Here is a 20,593-nt window from a genome sequence, read left to right as displayed (position 1 = left end):
CTGGAAGGAGCAACAACAAAAACCAAAAGAATCACAAGAAGGTAACTGGGATTGGGGAGGGGGTAGAAGGAAAGGCCCAGAGTCTTAGAGTGTGAGAAGCGATGCCTGGCTGTCAATGGTTGACGTTGACCTATGAACCAGAAGTCACAGTTTGATTACCAGTCACATGCCTATGTTGCTGGTTCGATCCCCACTTGGGGGTGTGCAGGAGGCAGCTGATCAATGATTCTCCCTCATCATTGATGTTTCTCCCTCCCTCTCCCATCCTCTCTGAAATAAAAATATATTTTTAAAAAAGTTGCCGAAACCGGTTTGGCTCAGTGGATGGAGCGTCGGCCTGTGGACTGAAGGGTCCCAGGTTTGATTCCGGTCAAGGGCATGTACCTGGGTTGCGAGCACATCCCCAATAGGGGGTGTGCAGGAGGCAACTGATCGATGTTTCTCTCTCATCGATGTTTCTAATTCTCTCTCCCTTCCTCTCTGTAAAAAATCAATAAAATATATATTTAAAAAAATAAAAAAAGAATATGAGAAGCCAGCTATAGGGTGTCTGTGGGTACAAAAGAGGGATGTTCTGCAGGAGCTGCAGTTGAGATGTTGAGAAAAGGGGGAAAATCTGGGAACGTCCTGACATGGAAAAGGAGAAGCTGAGGCAGAAGCCACGAGGAAGGGTTTAGTTCACCATTAGTAGTGTTTGGGGCTGAAATGGGACTTGGGTCAATCTTTAGAGAGAAGACCCTCTAAGGTAGAGTCCTTAGGAGGGCCTCCTTCAGGTAAGGGGACAGGATGGGGTGTGACCTGAACCCCTTACAATACATTAATATTACATTTCAACCCCAGAACAACCACGTGAGGAACCATTATTGTTCCCATTCCCAGATGAGAAAAGCAAACCTTAGGATTGTTTAGTCATTAATGCAAGACCACATCACCTGTTCACTTGGGAGGCCAGACTCCAAACCTGTCTGTTCTAGGAGCGCGCTCCGGACACCTCACCTTTGTCTTCTTCCACTTGCTGCCTTTCCAGTCCGCCGCCTTTGGCTGCTGCAGGGGACCAAGTCGGGCCCTGGGTCCCTGGTCCCGAAATTCGTTACCTGGTACCTGGACGCTAGGCCCCACCCGCTCCTACTAGCGGAGCCCGGAAAGGCAGGGGAGGAGGGGCGCTTTGCGGAAGGGGCAGGAGACGGAGAAGTCCGTGTGTGATTTAGGGTGAAAGTAGGCCAAGCCCTGGGGGCCGCGCGGGCCACGGCTTCAGCACCTCGGAGAGCGCGAGTGGGCGGGGCTGGGGGCGGGGCGGGGCGGGGCGGGGCGGGGCGCACGAGACCCCCGCCAGAGCCCGGGGGCGCGCGCGGCGGCGCTCCCGCCAGTCCCGAGAGCGGGGTGCCGTCCGGGATCGCGCTCGGCCTGCGCTGGTGCCGGGCCGCCCGGGTCAAGCCCGAGCCCCGCCGCGGCGGCGGCCTCTCGCCGCGCCCCCTCCTCCTTCCCCTCCGCTGCCGCCACCGCCGCCTCCGCGCCGTGCGCCGCCCGGATGGCCAGGGCTGTGCCGGGGAATGGCGGAGCGAGAGAGCGGCGGCCCGAGCGGGGGTGCCGCGTCCCCGCCTGCCGCCTCCCCTTTCCTGGGGCTCCACATCGCGTCGCCGCCCAATTTCAGGTGAGAATCCCTGGCCTCCGCGCCCCGCCCTTCAGCCGGGACGGATCTCGGCTCGCCCGCCACCCCACCCCGCTCCGCCCCCAGCTCACACACGCCCGACCTCCTCCGGAAATGAGAGGGCGGCCTGGGGACGGGGTCTCTTCCCTGGAAAGAGCCCCCAGGACCCCCTCGGCCTCAAGTCCAGACTTACAGCCGCTGCATAGCCATGGTGCCGCCAGCGCCCTCCGCCATTCCATGTCCTAGGCTGGGAGATTCTGAGCTGAAATCGGAGGAGGGGGCGCGGAGGCTGCCTTCTCCCCCACTTTGTGGCCTGGGGTCGGGTTGAGATCTCAGAGGAGGCAGGCAGGCTTGCCTGTGCCCAGTCCGAAGCCTGCCGTAAAGATGGGAGAAGGCTGGATGTCCCGCGGGTCCCAGTGTCTCAGGGCAGCCGACAACCTTGGTCCTGGAAGTAGGGAGTCGTGGGCCCCTCCCCCAGCCCTGCCTGGCCAGGACCCTCTGTGGATTTGGACAAGCACCGACTTTGGCAGGTGTGTGCAGGTGCAGAGGCTCAGTCTTAGCCCAGAGATCCTAGGCCCAGCTGGGGGAGGGGGAGACTGGAATGGATGGCCCAGGTACAGCCAGGAACATTGGGGGAGGAGGATCCCTGCTGGAGTAAGTACCCAGGACCCTGATCTGTGCTCCTCTTCACCACACTTCCTGCCCCCTATCTGGTGCTAGGCAATTGGAAGGTGGATTTCAGAGAGGTGGACAGTGGGTGTTGTGGGGAAGGGTTGATGTGCCTTCCCCATAATCCTGGCCTTAGTTGGAGAGGAGGATGAGGAGGTATCTCTGTTCCAGAGCCTAGGAGAAGGAGGCCTAGACATACCCCATTGTTTTTCCATCTAATGAGCTGATGCCTTCCCCTCTCCTGGGGTTCCCACCCCAGCCAGGCCCCAGCTGGGCTCTGGCGCCAGCCCCTCTTCCCACCAGGGGCTTGCTGGCTGCCTGGCCCTCAGGTGGGCAGGGACCCCAGTGGATTTCTAATGGCATCATCAGGCCTAGAAACCTCCCCTGAGGCCCTGAGCTGAGCTGGGAAGACCAGCCGGAGGGGACCAGATGGAGGAGGCCAGGCCTGAAGGCTCAAGGGTTGGGGCCTTTGTGATTAGTACCTCAGGGTAACAAGGCTGAGGTCTGAGACTGACTCCACCTGGAAGGACACACGCTGCCTCTGGACAGGCACTGCCCTCCTACCTGGAGGCCCCCCTGCAGTGGGAGTACAATGGGCTTAGGGGGACCTGGGTTCAAATCCTAGCTCCACCACTTTCTAGCTGCATTACCTGGGCAGGTGTTTGTCCTCCTTGAGTCCCATCTCCTAGGTGAGCTAATCAATATTATTGGTCTCTTAATGTACTTGTTAAGCTGGTGCTTAATAAGTGTCAGCCCTCCCTCTGTACCAGCGGGCATTTAAATAGCTCCTTTCTGTTCAAACAGTTTCCCAGTGCTGGCTATTTAGCTCTCGTAGCCGCCCTGGGCGTGGGGATCGGTCTACCCATTCTCCACACAAGGAGGCTGAGCTTCAGGGAGGCAGGAGGCTTGCCCAAGGACCTCGAGGAAGGCAGAGCCTGAGGCTGAACTGGATCCAGGTCTGTGTGTTTAATCCACTCTACCTGCAGGTCTTGCCTCTGGCCCAAAGCACAGCTTTGCCTCCCCTCAGCTGCCTCCTGGTCCCCAGGTGACAGTGCTCTCCACCCCTCCCTGCCCTCTGCAGGCAGGTTATCGTGGACATTTGAGGAAGAAGAGTGACAAGGTGGATGTTAGCCAGTGAGTGTGTCCAGTCCCGGGCAAGGTGGGCAAGGGTGGCAGTACGTCAAGGCCGGGGCATGGGCCGGCCCTCCAGGACACCATGGCCTGCCTGTGGAGACAAGGCCGGCTCGGAATAATCAGAGCAGTGTCTCCAGCCCCACATGGTCTGCCCTGTTGGCTCCAGCCATCCCCGCTGCCTTTCCCTTGTCCAGCCTCTCAGATCCCTTAGCCTAGCTCGGTTTAACCCTGGATGGTTACTGCTCTCTGGTGGATCCAACTGGCCTGGGTTTGAGTCCTAGCTTAGCCTTCTTATCCGTGTGCCTTGGGGCTGGACACCTAACCCTCTGAGCCTCTGCTTCTTCTGCTCCATGATGCCGGCTTTGGTTTCTGCACAGGGCCATCCTAAGACTTGGATGAAATAACACATGTTGAAAGTTTCAAGAACTGTGGAGAGCTGCAGTCATGCAGAGCTGTTGTTGCTGCTGTTATTATTATTATTATTATTATTATTATTATTATTAGAGGCCCGGTGCATGAATTCATGCACAGCTGGGGTCCCTCGGCCTGGCTGGTGATTGGGGCCAATCAGGGCCAGCCAGCCGGGGGACGGGACCATGGGAGGGTGGCTGTGGGAGTGCACTGACCACCAGGGGGCAGCTCCTGTGTTGAGCATCTGCCCCCTGGTAGTCAGTGCGTGCCATAGCGACCAGTCTACCAATCGATCGTAATGGTCGCTTAGGCTTTTATATATATAGGTTATTATTATTAATAATTATTATTATTATTACTATTATCTGGTGTGTGCATATGTGCCCTCAACACCACTATCAGCTTCCAGAAGACATAAGGAGTCAGTGCCTAAACTTTGATTCACACAATGCCCAGCATAGAGCAGGTGCTCAGTGATGCCTTATTGGTTTCTTAATTAAGGATAAAATCGGGTGCTGCCCTACTGGAGTACAGAAAATAACAGAGCACGCTGTCAGAGAATAACAGTGGGCGCGCTGGCACCTGCGAGGTGCTCGCTTTGGCTGGGCACCATTCTGAGCATTCTTTGCACAAGAGCACTCCCACCCAGCCACATATTATTCCCACTTTGCAATTGAAGAAACTGAGGCACAAAGAAGCTAACACCCGGCTGACGTGGCTCAATGGTTGAGCGTCGACCTATGAACCGGGAGGTCACGGTTCAATTCCCAGTCAGAGCATATGCCCTAGTTCTGGGCTTGATCCCCAGTGGGGGGCGTGCAGGAGGCAGCCGATCAATGATTCTCTCTCATCATTGATGTTCCTATCTCTCGCTTCCTCTCTGAAATCAATACAAATATATATATTTTTAAAAAGTGGGGTAAGTGGCAGAGCTGGGGTTTGAACCCAGGCAGTCTGATTTTCGAACCACCCTGAAGAGCGAGCTCCCTTGAATGTTGACAGAGAGTTGGTGTGTGTGTGTGGGGGGGGGGGGGGGGGGGGCGGGGTTTGGCATGCTGTAGACCCGTAAGGGTGGGGAGTTCATTGTAGTTGGTGTAAATAAATATGTGGGGGTCTCTTTTCTGAGTATAAATTCTCTAACCAGTTACTAGTAGTTGCCTCTGAACATGGGGGGAGGGATTTGTACTTACTGTACATACTGCTGTATTATTTGACTTCTTATTTTTACAATTAATATTGTAACTTATTTTTACAACAAATTATGTAATTTACACAATAATTTTAAAATGAAAGAGATACATGTTCATTACAGGCATATCTCGTATTTCTGCACTTTGCAAATATTGCTTTTTTTATAAATTAAGGGCAAACTCCTCCAGCAGCAAAAAGATTATGACCTGCTGAAAGCTGAAATGGTAGTTAACATTTTTAGCAATAAAGTCTTTTTAATTAAGTTATGTACATTGGTTTGGTTTTGGTTTTTTTAGACATAATGCTATTGCACTTAATAGACTACATTATAGTGTAAGCATAACTTTTTAAAACACAGCAAGTTAGTGGCAGAGCTGGGATAGTGGCCTCATGACTCCTTGGATGGTGGCGCTCTTACCCCAACACAGTGCCTCAGGGATGAGAGACAGGACACCGGGAGGTGCAGGGACCTCCTTACTTATCTCTTCACAAGGGGGACACACTTGGCTGGTCCTTCGTTCACTCAACAAATACTTACCCTTTGCCAGGCTCCCCAGAGCGTCCCTTCAGAGGCAGCAGGGCCTGGTCGTCATGCAGGCGGTGGTGTCAGACAGATGGACAAGGCCTTCCTAGACAGGCTGTTAGGGGTGGATGGTTAAGTTAAGGTCCAAGGGTCTGGGGGTCAGCAGGTCAGGAAAGGGTCCTCTCACTCAGCTCAGGCCTTGTGGGTGTCACCCAAGAGGAGGAGGGGTGAAGAGGGAGGGGATAGCATGGGCCCAAGATCAGAGAGAGTAGGCACGGTGTCTGCCACCCAGTCTGGCACGAGTGTAGAGAGCAGGGAATGCAGAACTCGAAGGCCATGTAGGGACCTGGCCTGTTCACTGACAAGCAGTGGGAACAGCAGGGTTTAGGCAGGGAACAGCCACATCAGATCCATGTGTGCGGAAGATCACCCCGGCTGCTGGGTAGAGAGTGGATGGGGAAGCAGGGGACCGCTGGCCATCCTTCCGGTGAGCTGCTGGTGAGGGATCTGGTGTGAGGAGTGAGGAGAGGCAGGGGTCCTGGCTGCTTCTGAGTGCCTTGGGGATGTGGTGCCCAACAGGAGAGGTTTGACGAGCAGGGAGGTGAAATTGTTATTAGACCTGCTGAATTCTAGGTCGGTGGTCACTGGGGGACCCAAAAGGAGGATTCAAGTAAGCAGCTGGTTTGGGGTCTGGGGCTGGAGAGGATTGGCTGAGCCCAAAGACTGTGGGAGTCTCATCTTAGTGAGAGAGAGATGGCCACTGACGCCTCAGAGAGGACATCGCTCCCCAGGTCCCACACCTCACCACCACGTTCCTGTTCCAGGTGCTTCCTGCGTGTGATTCATCACGTGAAACCATAGGACACGCATTCTGGCTTTTTGCTCACCATACTGGTTGCCATTTTCCACAGTAATACACAGACTTCATAACGTTCACCCAAAAGGCTATGCAATGTTCCCTCCACTGGGTGGGCACGGTTTAGCCAGCCCTGGTGCTGGGCTGTTGTGGTTGTTTTCCGCGGTTTGCTGTGTACAAGGCTTTCCACATGTGGGATTGTCTTTTCAGGGGGTTTCCCAAAAGTCAAATCCCAGAGTCCTTGCACCACGGGGTTTAACCAGATCAGACATGTGGTAACTTGGATTTGGTTTCTTGGGTTGTTACTTGGATTTGGTTTCTTGGGCTGGATTCAGTTTCCACTGGAGATGACCCCATGTGGACATGGTTGGGAAGGGAATTCCAGATCAGAGGAACCAACCCAGCCCAACCTGTGTCCATCTGGAGCTGGGTGTTGGTGGAGAGAAGGTTCTGAGGGTGCAGCTGGGCCTGGCTCGCCCTCACCACACCGTTTCAGCCAGTCCTGCCTTCCCAGAGGCCTGCACATCCTACCCCGACTCTGATGTGGGTGGGCACACAGGAAGTTGAGTTGAAAGGAGAACTCACTTAGAGATTTCCAGGGGGGAAATCTAGAAAGACCTGGGACTCCAGTGGTTCATTCACTCAACATTTATTAAGTACCTGTTGGGCACCACACATGGTTCATCAAGAGAGACATGATCCCACCCTATGGACCAACTGCCCCTAAGGGGAGCCCACCAGAGTTTGTGGAACCCAAAGGTGAAATTATAGTGATCGGGACTACCCAGCAGGAGGGACTAAGATGACCAGTAGCAGGGCTGTTTGGCCTGGTCAGGGAGGTCAGAGAAGACTTTATTGAGGGAGCCAATGGAGCAGGAGGCTAGAGAGCTGGGAGTTGGAGACAAGGGGTACGGTGTAGGGCAGGGTGTAGGGCAGCCGTGGGCAAACTACGGCCCGCCGGCCCGATCCAGCCCGTTTGAAATGAATAAAACTATTGAAAAAAAAGACCGTACCCTATTATGTAATGATGTTTACTTTGAATTTATATTAGTTCACACAAACACGCCATCCATGCTTTTGTTCCCGCCCTCTGTCCAGTTTAAGAACCCATTGTGGCCCTCGAGTCAGAAAGTTTGCCCACCCCTGGCGTAGGGGTGGGATGATGTAGGCTACAGGGAAGAGCAGGCTCTGCTGAGCCTTCAGGCCCCAGGTGAGAATGTTCTCCTTTCCCTAAGGGACAGGGGAAGCTATTACTAGCAGAGGTTCTCAACCTTCCTAATGCCACGACCCTTTAATACAGCTCCTCATGTTGTAGTGACCCCCAACCATAAAATTACTTTCGTTGCTACTTCATAACTGTAATTTTGCTACTGTTATGAATCGTCATGTAAATATCTGATATGCTATATGTGTTTTCCGATGGTCTCGACCCACAGGTTGAGAACCGCTGGCTGCGGAGGGGTGACAAGACTAAATTTGCCTTTCAAATGTTGGTTTTGGTTGCCCAGGGGAGAATGGCCTGTAGGGGGGCCAGAGGGAAATGAGCAGCCCATCCTCAGGTGTCCTGAGAACCACTGGGAGCCACAGCACTCAAAAGGCAGAGAGAGGCTGGACCCTTGGACCACCCATGCTCTCTGTCGATAGAGGGGCCCGTGGGGCCCCATGGCCAGGACCCAAGGTCACTCAGGTAGCAGCATCCTTACCTCACTCCAGCAGAGCCAGGAGCAGGAAGACAAGAATGGCCTCTGGACAGCCAAATGCCTGGCTTAGTTTTGACCTTGCTCAACTAAAGCCTCAGCCCTTCACCACCTAACTCTTACTTTGCATACAGTTCTAACTCAGCCTGCTAGTGGGTTGAAGCAGCAAGTTGGAAAGGGCTAAGGCTGCGGTGGGTGGAAGGAGGATAACAGGGTGGTGTGACTGCACATGGCAAGGGGAAAGGCCATGAAATAAACATCAGAACACAAAAGGCATGTTCATGTCAGAACTCGGCTCAGGGAGGGTGGGAGTGTGGAGAACGGCATGTGCAGAATGCAGCGAGGAGCCCACTGGGTCAGAAGGCAGGACCGCTGGGTCAGAAGGCAGGACCGCTGGGTCAGAAGGCAGGACTGCTGGGTCAGAAGGCAGGACTGGGCCCTGGACTGGGGTAAGGTTAACGCAGAGGCGAGGCTCAAATATAAAGATAGATCCCAGTCAGGGCAGTCTCAAGAGACCAAACTCATGACACAGAGTCACCAAGGTTAATATGGATGAGACCTCGGAACGTCTCACCCACCCGTGTGGCTGAGTGAAGGGAAGCTGCTGAGTCTGCGGGTCTAGAGGCCAGGGATGGAGACCTGCAGGGGGCGTGTGATTCAGCTTGAGGCCGCCTCCTGGGGCTCAGGGCTCAGGTTTCCATGGGGATGGTGGATAGTGGGCTCAGAGGAAACCTCCCTCCTGCTTCCCTTCCTCTGCTCCCTCCTCCCCTCCATCTTTTCTTTCCACCTTCCTGCCCACAGTTGCCTTCCTTGAGCCTGGAGGGAGGGGCCTGGAGGAGCAGGAGAAAAGGCCAGGGCCAGGGTGGGTGGGGAGAGGGGTGGCTTGCAAAGGGGGCTCCTTGACCAGTCCATCCTTGATCTTTGGTCCCCACCTCCTCACAGCGCTGCAGTTCACAAACACTCTGCTCTGTGAATCCTCGCCAGCACCCTGGAGGTGGGTGGGCAGGTGTGGGCGGCCCCATTTTATATATGGGGACCTACGACACCTTATGTCTGAGCCTCGAGTCCCCATCTGGAAAGTGGGCAAAATGGACCCTCTCCCAAGGTTGTAGTGAGGACTGAGGGAGAGGCAGGGCAGGGCACGGCCGGCTGCTGCTCCGGAGATGGAGCGCCGCTCCTCGTAAGTGGAGCCGGGATTGGATCTCAGGCCTCTGGCCTCCAAGCCTGATACGGTGACCGTTCTACCATCCTGCCTGGCTTATGAGAGAAAAGAAAGAGAAGGAGCTCCTTTAACCCGCCCGCTGGAGCTGGGGATCCAGTGCAGGTTCTCCTGATCCCCAGGGGACCTCTGCTTCCTCCTCTGTGAAGGATGAAAGAGCTGTCCCTGCCCGGCCCCAGCCCTTCCATCCCCGGAAGTGGGAATATCAGCAGTCTGAGGGTGTGGAGATGAGCTGGGGAGCCAGCTGAGGAAGTCATTGACAAGCATCTGGCAGTACCAGTGTTTGCAAGAGGACCTGCCGCTCTGCCCTCAGGGGCATGCAGTCCAGCTGCAGCTGGGAGGGAGGGGACCTGCAGTCATCACCTGCTGGGCACCGAGTGGGGGGTGTGAGCTCCACCCACCTTTGGAGCAAACTGGGAGTGTCTGAGGGGGTGTCCTGTCTACTCCACCACACTGTCTTGCGCCCACACAGATGGCGACACCTACCACAAGCAGGAGGAGGACGGACCAGTGAGTGTGGCCGGGAGGGCTGTAAGGCACTAGCACAGGGAGGGGGGAAGCAGGGGGTTTTCCGAGGAGCAGCTTAACTGAGTCTTCTTCCAGCAAGTGCAGGTGAGAGCCTGCCATGTGCTGCACACAAGCTCTACGTTAGACCCTGGGGGGGCAGCTGCAGGAGTCACAGAGGAGCTGGAGACCTAGATGCCAGGCCAAGGAGTCAGCTGCCAGCAGGGACCCCTGGGTGGAGGGCAGAGGGGTGGTGTTTCGGACAGCTTGGCCAGAGAGTGGAAGGTGGGGTGGAGTGGTGCAGGCTTGGCGAGACTGATGCAGGCAGGCCAGTGGGGAGGTCTGCAGGGGCAGGAGCTGGACCAGGGCTGGGCAGTGAGGGAGGGAAGTAGATGTGTGCAGGGGTCACCAGCAGAGCGGGGAGAATCTGAGGGCATCTCAGGGTTCCCTAATGCTGGCTGAGTCCCAGGGGTGCGTTCTCTGTGACTGTCCAGGCAGCCCATGTATATTAATCGTTTACTTAGTGCCAGCCACCAGGGTTTCAGGGCTAGAGACGCCACCCTGTGCAGGCCTGGCTGAACAGAGCTGCTCTGGCTTTTAGGCTGTGCTGTCCTCACATCCCCCACTTCCACACCTACCCTGGGGCTTCCAACTGAAAGAGCAGTTGTCTATCTGGCCCCCTTGCCCTGGTCCGAATTCCTCTCTGCCATTCCCTCCAGGGGCCTTCCAGTTTCTGCTTATGTCATTTCGAAGTGACAGAGGCTCATTACCTCCCAGGCCACCCTTCCAGCCCCATGACGAAGGGCCCACACAGGGTCTGCCCTTTCCCTGGCTGTGGAGCCTGTGTGCCCAGAGACACTTCCTGGGTGCTGAAGGACAGAGCCTTAGTCAGGGGGCAGGGTTCTCTGCTGCACTCAGTGGGCAATAGAGCTGCCCCAGTCAGCCCTGTCTGTATACTGCCTGGGCCTACAGAAGCCCCCCTGATGAGGTGTGGGGCTGAGCATGTAGCTGTGGGCCATCCATTCATGGAGATTTTCAGAGGACCCCACCCCCACCCCCATCTGGTCATCAGGCACCCTGAGTGTGGCGCTGGCCCTTTAAAGCAGATCAGGAGCTGGCTTTGGGGGGTAAACCGCCCAGATTTCTGCGATCTGCTTACAAGCCTGGGCCAGGGAGGGGGGCCACTCCAGCCCCCGACAGGGGCATTGGAAGGGCAGGTAGAGCTGGTAGCATTGATTGCAGTAACCTGATCCCTCCGGGGAGGCGGCAGCGACAGCGGGCATCGGCCTCACAGGGGGAGGAAGCTGCCTGCAGCTGAGGGCTGGGCCAGGAAGAGCTGGGCTGGGGCCTGGGTCGGCAGCCGCTGCCTCCTCTCCCGGCCCATGTATTTTTAATGAGCTCTCCAGGCTTCTGCAGCCGGCAGCATGCGGAAAGGCAGGCCCAGGCCTGTGGCCCCAGCCCTGCCCTGAGCCCTGGCCCCCCAACCCTTCTGGGCATGAGAGGGCGGTCCTGGGGCCCCGAAGCCCCCTGGCCGGGCAGGGCTCTCCATGCAGCTCTTCCTGAAGATGGATTCGAGCCCAGACAATGACAGCTGGTTGGAGGATCAGTGGGAGCACTGGTAGGGGAGTGGGAGCCGGGGGGAGGGGGAAGTTTGGGGGGGCAGCTGCATTGAGCTCTGAGTCTCTGTTTGGGGCTGACTGAGGTGAGAGGCAGAGGGCTTGGGCCTCCTAGGCTCCCCTGGGGGCTGGGCCACCCCCTCTCCTGGGTGACCTTGGACTGTGGGTCTCTCGCTCTAAGCCTCAGTCCCTTGGTCTCATTTGGGAAAAGGCTCAGAATTGTTCCCAACTTTCCCCACAGAATTCTCCAAAATGTCCCACTCCCACCAAACCTGGTGGAGCCTAGGGCTGGGGCAGGTGGGGACCGCAGTGGGCGGGCGCACAGGGCTGGCCTGGGGCAGAGGGTTCTAGTGCAGCTGGTTAGTTCCCGGTGCTGGGGTGTGCTGCCTCTTGTGTTCACCATCCCTCCAGCCCCAGTTCCTGACCCCATCTGTGCAGCCTGTTCAGGGTCCATATCTGGGCAAAGTGATTTTGTGGTTGAAGAGATGAGACCAAGAACATAGACTAGCGGCCTAGTCTGTCCTGGAACGGGTGGAAACGACCCACAGTGACACCACATTTCCCTTCCTTGCTCTGTGGCTCAAGCAGCGTGCGACTTCCTGGGCTGGGGGAATGGCGCACTCCTCTGGGACCTGGACGGCTCTGCCAGCGCCTGGGGTGTTGTTGCTGCAGGGATTGGACAGGGAGCCCCGACTCAGGGCATCCCTGGGAGTCCCTTCTCCACTCTTCGCATTCTCCATGGGTGAACTGGCCTTGGCACCTACCTTGACCCTGGGAGGCATTTCTCTGGCAGAGCTGAGGCTCCGAGCAGCTGGGCCTTCCAGGCACTGCCTCTAGTTTGGCAACAGGATGGACAGCTCCCAGCCGGGGGGAGCAGGGGTGACCTGGAGCCTCCCCTTCCACTGCCACCCCAGGAAGACTGCCTTTGGCATGAGCCCACAACTCTTCCCCTGCCTGGTGGTTACCCCTTGCATTGGCACCGGTGGACTCCATGTCCCATCCTCTGGGGGCTGTGATCTGCCTTCGAGGGGCTGCCCCTTGGAGGACGTACTAGGGAGACATCAGTGGGCTGAGCAGTCCCCCTGGGTTGTAACTTTGGCTTCCTGTCCCCACCAGGCTCACCCATGATATCAGCCTGGAGGAGTTTGAGGATGAAGACCTCTCAGAGATCACCGATGAGTGTGGCATCAGTCTGCAGTGCAAAGACACCCTGTCCTTACGGGTAAGGGTGGGCTCCCAGAAGCCCAAATGGAGTGGCAGGATGGGTAGGGACAGGGTTGAGGGCACCCCCACATCTACGAAGGGGCTTTCAGGGTCTCTGGCACCCTCATTAATGAAAGAGCATCACAGGAAACATCCAGTACAATGCTTGGCACATCTTGAGCCTCCATCCGAATTTTTGTTTTCTTTTTGGCCAGGAGTTAAGGCAGGAGGTAGCTCCTTCAGCTGCCCACAAGAAGGGAGAGGGCAGGAGGTCTTGAGGTCTAGGACAGTAACAGTGAGGGCCTTAGTTCAGGGAAAGCTCAGAAAGACCCTAAATCCTGTCGGGAGTGGCCTTGGCAGAGGGCCTGAGGCAGAGCAGGGTGGAGTCTGAGTGCTCTGCAGTGCTCTGGGGCAGGAGGAAGGAGGCAAGCACTCCCTCTGCTGCCCTTGCACCAAACCACACCACGTGGCCTCGCAGACCCTCTCCGGCCCACAGTCCTAAAGGCCCCTTTGGAGGGTTCACCCAGCTTTGCTACTGCTTTTGACCCCGTGGCTTTGTCATAGGACAGATGGCTCTCTCTGTCCTTAAAGTTTTGAATCCCGCCAGGAGGCCCTCAGCACCTGGGGCACCGGGATCAGATGGAGATCTGTATCTTTTCAGAATAGAAAGAAGGAGCCACTAGTCAGGAAATGGAAGGCAAAGGATGGGGCTGGTTGCAGAGTCCAGAGCTTCTCGCTGCCGCCAGGAGGATGGCTGACCAAAGCAGATATGGTGCTAGGAGAGCAGTTAGCAAAGGAGAGCTGGGATGGGGTTCCTGTCTCTGTGTTGACCTCCTGTTGTCCCAAGAGATTCTGTAAGCCTGCCAGGGAGGAAGAAACCAAGTGGGTGGGGGAGGATGACCCTCAAGTACCTGCACCCCAACCCTCCACCCTCTGGCCAGGCGAGGAAGGGATGGAGGCAGAGGTCACTTCTTCTGGGCTTGGGGAATGGTCCCAGGGCGCTGACATAGTTTCTCTAAGGCCATACACCTATTCTCTTCCCGCAATGCCCTCTCCCCCAACATGCACAGGCAGAGCCTTGCAGAGGGTGGTCCTGCAACCAGCTAGCACCCTAAGGCCCTGGGGTACACCCTGTGGAGCCTTAGAAAGCTCCAAAGGGCTTTCACACCTCTCTGGGAATCTGGGAGGCAGTTTAACTGGTGAGGGTTCTGGAGGGTCAGGAAATCTGCCCCAGGTGCCAGGGAGTTAGTGGTAGAGCTGGAACTGGAAAAGCTGTTCGGAACTCTCAAGGTTAGACTGGCCGAGGGGAAATCTCAGGTTGGAGAGGCCAAGGCCTGTGGACGGCAGGGCGGGGTCTGCCCCTGCCAGGCGGAGGCCGCACTTGCCCCTCCCTTGCAGCATCCCTCTTGCAGCCGCGCTCACATCCTCCGGTATGCACTGCGGCCCTTCCCTTCCGCAGCCCCTCGCCTAGCTGAGACTATTTTCCCCATTTTCCCCACTGCCCTCTCCAAATACTAACCCCCAGCCGATCCCTTACGGGGCGCGAACTCCTAGGCGACCCTTCCTCCCCATGGCAACAGCGGTGACCTCACTCTGGGCTCCGCTTACTAGCCGGGTGAGGTCACGGGCTGTTGCCAAGGGAACGGGAGGGTGCATAGAGTCAGGAGGCGGGGGGCCGTGGGGAGGGGAGAGGTGTGGACCGTCAGAGGCTTCGCTGGAGTGGGGAGGAAGCGGCCTCACGCATCCTGGCGGGTGGCGGGAGGGCGCGGCCCCCTCTCCCCGAGCTCCTGCCCCGCTCCCTCTCTCCCCCTCTTTGCGGCCGCGGAATGGACTCGCCGGGGCGGGGGGCGGGGCACGGCGGCCTCGGCCCCGCCCCAGCCCCGGCCGGGCCCCGCCCCCTGACACCCCTCGGTCTGCACCGCGCAGCCCCCGCGTGCCGGGCTGCTGTCGGGGGGCGGCGGCTGCGCGGGGAGCCGGCTGCAGGCCGAGATGCTGCAGATGGACCTGATCGACGCGGCGGGGGACACTCCCGGCGCCGAGGACGACGAGGAGGAGGACGAGGAGGAGCGCGCGGCGCGGCGTCCGGGAGCGGGACCGCCCGAAGCCGAGCCTCGCCAGGAGCCGGCGCCCCGCAGCCAGGGCCAGGGCGGCGGGGACACGTACCGACCCAAGCGGCCCACCACGCTCAACCTCTTCCCGCAGGTGCCGCGGTCTCAGGTGGGGCGCGAGCGGCGTGGGGCGGGGCTGAAGGGGCGGCTCCGGGGTCAGGCCCCGGGAGGTGGGCGCGCGAGGAGGTGCGGAGCGGGAACTTGCGGGTCTGGCGCGGGGAGAGGTCTCCGGCCGGTGAGATCTTCCAGGGCTTCCCAGGGGGCAGGTCCCTGGGCAAGTGGTCTCGGGGGCAGGGAAGATCTTTCGTAAGGAGGGGAGGCGCGAAGGCCCCGAGATCTGAGCAAGGAGAGGAGCGGGGCATTAAGAGAACTGGCTTGAGGGGTTGCAAGGGTTTGGAGCCTGGGACCTCAGGCTGCGGCAGGGTTTCCTGCTTAGGGTATGGGGTCCCTGGTAAGGTGGACAAGAAGCAGGGCCTGGAGAAAAGGGCATACGAAGCGGCCGGTGTGGTGGGAGGTCATGGGGAATTGTAAGAGTTGGGGATGGGGAGCTCAGAGGCAGCAGCCAGTGTGCATGTGGGCAGCTGGGAATTCCCAGAAGGCAGGAGGCGAGATGGGAGGTGGAGCTGCTCGGCTGAGTTGGGGGCCTAGGGCCCCAGGGCTGGGTGGCTGGATGCCAAGGAGGGTTGGATAGGGTGGGGGAGAGTGGCTGTGGCCCTTTGTCTCCCAGGCCCAGTGAGGAGGGGTCTGGAGGAGCTCAGGGAGGTGGGCTGTTGGTGGAGAGTGCAGGGGCTGCTGGGAGAGGATTGGTTCCTTTCCCAGGATCCTCAGGGGTGGATTTTGGCAGCCAAATTCATGAATGTGAGGGCCTGTGAGGGTGTTCCCAGGGAAGGGGGCCTGAGTTGCGTGTAGGGAGCCTTGTACGCAGGCATCGTGGAGAGGGTTCCTGGGGGCTGAGGATGTGGCATGGGCAGCCCAGCAGATCCAGCAAGAAGGGCCTCTGACAACCACATCAGTCATTCCTCAGTCATGTGCTCCTGGGGGGGGGGGGGGCTGAGGGAACCGCGTTGTGGAGTCGTCATGTGGATGATTCAGCCCCAGCCCCCAGGCCAGCTGCCGGGAGACCCTTCCTCGTGCTCTTCTCAGGCTCTGCAGCTGCCTCTGCCCCTTCCCTAGGCCATAGCTTCCTGAGCTTCAGGGACTTGGGTTGGACGTGAGAGTCTTCGTGTTACCTAATCCTCAGTGTCTGGATCTAGGGGGCTGACTCTGTGCCCAGATGGCTCCTGCTTCTCCCCACCTCCTCCCCCACTCACCGGCACACACATTGGCCATCACCTCTTTTATGGAGGCTGATAAGAGCGGCTCCCTAAGGCAGCGGTTCTCAACCTGTGGGTCGCAGCCCCTTTGGCGGTCGAACGACCCTTTCACAGGGGTCGCCTAAGGCCATCCTGCATATCAGATATTTACATTACAAAAAAAGATATTTACATTACGATTCATAACAGTAGCAACATTACAGTTATGAAGTAGCAACGAAAATAATTTTATGGTTGGGTTACAACATGAGGAACTGTATTTAAAGGGCCAGAAGGTTGAGAACCACTGCACTAAGGCTTGGCCAGCTTCCCTGAGCCAGGAGGAAGGGCTGGCTAGAGCCAGTAGGCCTGGCTGGGTGGGCTGGGACTTGCCACCTATCCTGCCTGCTCCAGAGAGGGTTTGGGTGAGGCCTGGACAAGTGGGGGGGGGGGGGGTAGGGTGCAGCAAAGGGCCTAGGGATGGCCTGCTGGGGGAGGGCCAGGGCCTTCTGTGCCGGGCACTGTTGACTGCTTCTGTCACAAGGGCCTTTTGTTTCCTGCACAGGACACGCTGAATAATAATTCTCTGGGCAAGAAGCACAGTTGGCAGGATCGGGTGTCTCGGTCATCCTCACCCCTGAAGACAGGTAAGTCAGTACCCTTACCTGGACTCCTACCTGCCCTCACCCAGTCCCCGTGCAGAAAGCAAACCCAGTAGTCTCCAGCTTGTGAGTAGAGGTAAACTGCCTATCCCACAGCTGCGAGTGGGTCCATCTGAGGTCAGTTGTGGCACGAGTGAGGGCTGGCTCCAGAGCCAGCCCTGCCTGCTTCTGCGTGGCATGCTGAGTAAAAGTGCTGAATGTGGGGAGCAGGTAGCCTGGGAACCAAGGGGGAGGGCACTTGCCTTCAGCTCTGACCTGCCTGCTCTGCAGGGGAGCAGACACCTGCCCACGAACACATCTGCCTGAGCGATGAGCTGCCGCCCCAGAGCAGCCCCGCCCCCACTACAGACCGAGGCACCTCCACCGACAGCCCTTGCCGCCGCAGTGCTGCCACCCAGATGGCGCCTCCCAGTGTCCCTCAGGCTGCCCCACCTGGTGGCCGGGGCCACTCGCATCGAGACCGCATCCACTACCAGGCAGATGTGAGGCTGGAGGCCACTGAGGAGATCTACCTGACACCAGTGCAGAGGCCCCCAGACCCTGCAGAGCCCACCTCTGCCTTCCTGCCGCCAGCTGAGAGCCGGATGTCGGTCAGCTCCGATCCAGACCCTGCTGCCTACCCCTCAACAGCAGGGCGGCCGCACCCCTCCATCAGTGAGGAGGATGAGGGCTTCGACTGCTTGTCCTCCCCGGAGCGGGCCGAGCCACTAGGTGGAGGGTGGCGGGGGAGCCTGGGGGAGCCGCCACCGCCTCCACGGGCCTCTCTGAGCTCGGACACCAGTGCGCTGTCCTACGACTCGGTCAAGTACACGCTGGTGGTGGATGAGCACGCACAGCTGGAGCTGGTGAGCCTGCGGCCGTGCTTCGGAGACTACAGTGACGAGAGTGACTCGGCCACTGTCTATGACAACTGCGCCTCTGCCTCCTCGCCCTACGAGTCGGCCATTGGGGAAGAATATGAGGAGGCGCCCCGGCCGAGGCCCTCTGCCTGCCTCTCCGAGGACTCCACCCCCGACGAACCCGACGTCCACTTCTCCAAGAAGTTCCTGAACGTCTTCATGAGTGGCCGCTCTCGCTCCTCCAGTGAGTCTGCAGCGGGAGCTGTTGGGGGGATCTGGGTGGGAAGAGCTGAAACGAGGGTGTTCCTGGGAGGAGGCCTCAGGCCCATCCAGTTCAAGGCATTAGGACTGAGAGCTCTTCACCTGCCCCTCAAAACTCGACCAGAGCTGGGACCTTCCTCCTCCAGCCAGACCCTTTCATCCGCAGGTGCGGAATCCTTTGGGCTCTTCTCCTGTGTCATCAACGGGGAGGAGCAGGAGCAGACCCATCGGGCCATCTTCAGGTGAGAGCACAGAGCTGGGCTGGCCTCCCTGCCTCTGCCATCACCACAGGGCCTAAACCAGCGGTTCTCAACCTGTGGGTCGCGACCCTTTTGGGGGTCGAACAACCCTTTCACAGGGGTCGCCTAAGACCATCGGAAAACACGTATGTAATTACATATTGTTTTTGTGATTCATCACTATGCTTTAATTATGTTCAATTTGTAACAATGAAATTGGGGGTCACCACAACATGAGGAACTGTATTAAAGGGTCGCGGCATTAGGAAGGTTGAGAACCATTGGCCTAAACCCAACCCCGCCACTGGCATTGATCCGTCCTCTCAGCCCCAGGGGACAGTCTACCCTCTCGAAACTGTGAGCAGGGTGCTGGAGCGGATGCTCCAGTGTCGTGTGGCCTTTGCTGCGCTGCCAGAGCACAGGAGGGAGCACCCGATGTGCACGGGACCAGAGCCCAGGAGCGCCCAGCACCCGATACCTGATCCCGCAGCAAACCCACACCCTCCCTCCCCTCCACATGGAAGTGCTTGCTTCCCATCGCCTCTCACATGTTATCAGTGACTCCGGTCACTGCCTCCCGTGGCCGTGAGTTCCTCCATGGCCGATGCGTATCTGATTGACTTTGGTTTCCCCCAGGAGCTAGCATTGACAGGCTCACAGATGCTTTGCAAATGTTTATTGAACTAATGATGCCGGTGCAGCTCCCAGACGCCAGAGCAGGGTGGGGAGTCGATGGAAGGCCTGGCTGGAGAGGCCCCGCGGTGAAGTCCTCACGTGCTTTCTTTGAGAACAGGTTTGTGCCTCGACATGAAGATGAACTTGAGCTGGAAGTGGACGACCCCCTGCTGGTGGAGCTACAGGCTGAGGACTACTGGTACGAGGCCTACAACATGCGCACGGGGGCCCGGGGCATCTTTCCTGCCTACTACGCCATCGAGGTCGCCAAGGAGCCTGAGCAGATGGCAGGTAGTGTTCCAGTGTTCCTTTCCCCCTGCTGATGCCACCGGGCCACACATCTCCCCTGCCCTGACTTGCTGCCAGGGGAGCCTATGCTTCAGACCTCAACACCCGGGGCGGGGCCGAGCAGAGGTGCCTTTGGGTCAGTTTCACAATTGACTAAAGTGAGCCCAGCCAGTTTGGGACCCATGTGGATGGTGGCACCCTCTGCTGGCTCTGCCGTGCCTCACTTTCATGCTTGCTTTCCCAGCCCTGACCAAAAACAGCGACTGGGTGGACCAGTTTCGGGTGAAGTTCCTGGGCTCTGTCCAGGTTCCCTACCACAAGGGCAATGACGTCCTCTGTGCCGCTATGCAAAAGGTACCTGCTTCCTGCTCCCCTGAAGCGGGTGCCCACCCCCAATCCTCTCCTGGGAGAGGGACACCCCCGCCTGATGTTCCTGTCCCTCACCACAGATCGCCACCACCCGCCGGCTCACCGTGCACTTTAACCCACCCTCCAGCTGCGTCCTAGAGATCAGCGTGAGGGGTGTGAAGATAGGCGTCAAGGCTGATGACTCCCAGGAGGCCAAGGTGACCCCCTGGCCCCATCCCGGCTCTCCCACCGGGTCTCCCTCCTCTGCCCCCTGCAGGCTGATAACCACGCTGTTCTACTCTTTCTCCTGTAGGGGAATAAATGTAGCCACTTTTTCCAGTTAAAAAACATCTCTTTCTGTGGATACCATCCGAAGAACAACAAGTAAGTGGGGAGGAGCAGAGGCCGAGGTGTGGGCTGGGTCTGGAGCCATTATGGCAGGACATGGGGCCACGAATGTGCCTGGAGGGGTCTGAGCCCCCATCCTACCCAGACAGACTGCTGTCCTCCCACAGGTACTTCGGGTTTATCACTAAGCACCCTGCTGACCACCGGTTTGCCTGCCACGTCTTTGTGTCTGAAGAATCCACCAAAGTCTTGGCGGAATCTGTGGGGTACGTATGTGTGTGTCCCTCCAAGCGCCGGGCCCGCCAGCCGGCCCAGGCTCAAGCCCTCAAGCACAATCTTTGTGCTCAGCCTCACCCTCAGCCCCCCCAGCTCTGCACACGCCTCCAGGTCACAGTGCAGGGACCTCGAGAGAGGCCTGCGTGGTCTTGAGGAGTAGCTTCCACGCGTTTTAGCTGTTAGATCCTTTCGCCAATTGCAGTCTCATTTAGGAAACAGTTTGTAGAGAACAGAGCTGAGCAGCCAGGGGGCTGGAGCCCACCCGGGGACCCTGAGGCTCCAGTTCCCCCGTCAGCGTGTCTCTCCTGCCTCCTAGGAGAGCGTTCCAGCAGTTCTACAAGCAGTTTGTGGAGTACACCTGCCCCACAGAAGACATCTACCTGGAGTAGCAGCGCTGCCTGCCCTCTGCCTCCCCGGGCCCGCAGGCCAGGGCCAGGACAGCTGGCTGCTGACAGGACGTGGCACTGCTTGAGGAGGGGCACCCACCACCACCAGAGGGTGGGGAAGTGGAGGCCATCGGCCGAGGGTGGGAGGGTGGGGGTTATGGGGAGAGGCAAATGCAGTTTATTGTAATATAAGGGGTTAG

At 58.2% G+C, this 20,593-nt stretch overlaps 1 protein-coding gene across 2 annotated transcripts; it reads left to right on the top strand.

Moving 5' to 3' along the window:
* The first annotated feature begins 1,346 nt into the window (after positions 1 to 1,346).
* MAPK8IP1 (mitogen-activated protein kinase 8 interacting protein 1) lies at positions 1,347 to 20,539 on the top strand. Of its 2 annotated transcripts, none has more exons than XM_036326090.1 (12): positions 1,347 to 1,651; positions 12,585 to 12,690; positions 14,598 to 14,888; positions 16,637 to 16,718; positions 17,004 to 17,816; positions 18,000 to 18,075; positions 18,866 to 19,038; positions 19,280 to 19,389; positions 19,485 to 19,601; positions 19,697 to 19,767; positions 19,899 to 19,997; positions 20,324 to 20,539. In XM_036326090.1, the coding sequence occupies exons 1-12, from the start codon at positions 1,551 to 1,553 to the stop codon at positions 20,394 to 20,396; spliced, it is 2,112 nt and encodes a 703-aa protein (XP_036181983.1). In that variant the 5' UTR covers positions 1,347 to 1,550; the 3' UTR covers positions 20,397 to 20,539. The 2 variants fall into 2 exon arrangements, with proteins under 2 accessions (XP_036181983.1, XP_036181984.1); XM_036326091.1 differs by lacking the exon at positions 1,347 to 1,651 and adding an exon at positions 11,072 to 11,470.
* The last annotated feature ends 54 nt before the right edge of the window (positions 20,540 to 20,593 follow it).

The sequence above is a fragment of the Myotis myotis genome, unplaced genomic scaffold (genome assembly GCF_014108235.1).
Source record: "Myotis myotis isolate mMyoMyo1 unplaced genomic scaffold, mMyoMyo1.p scaffold_m19_p_10, whole genome shotgun sequence".
Lineage (NCBI taxonomy): Eukaryota > Metazoa > Chordata > Mammalia > Chiroptera > Vespertilionidae > Myotis > Myotis myotis.
Note: the sequence above shows the minus strand (reverse complement) of the source record. Positions and strands in the feature narration are given on the sequence as shown.

What these genes read in the sequence shown, in the direction of transcription:
- MAPK8IP1 (XM_036326090.1), top strand. Translation starts at nt 1,551, where the DNA reads ATGGCGGAGCGAGAGAGCGGCGGCCCGAGCGGGGGTGCCGCGTCCCCG. An exon ending in ATCCTCACCCCTGAAGACAG is followed by an intron (nt 16,719 to 17,003) that starts GTAAGTCAGTAC and finishes CCTGCTCTGCAG; the next exon opens with GGGAGCAGACACCTGCCCAC. An exon ending in TCTGTGCCGCTATGCAAAAG is followed by an intron (nt 19,390 to 19,484) that starts GTACCTGCTTCC and finishes CCCTCACCACAG; the next exon opens with ATCGCCACCACCCGCCGGCT.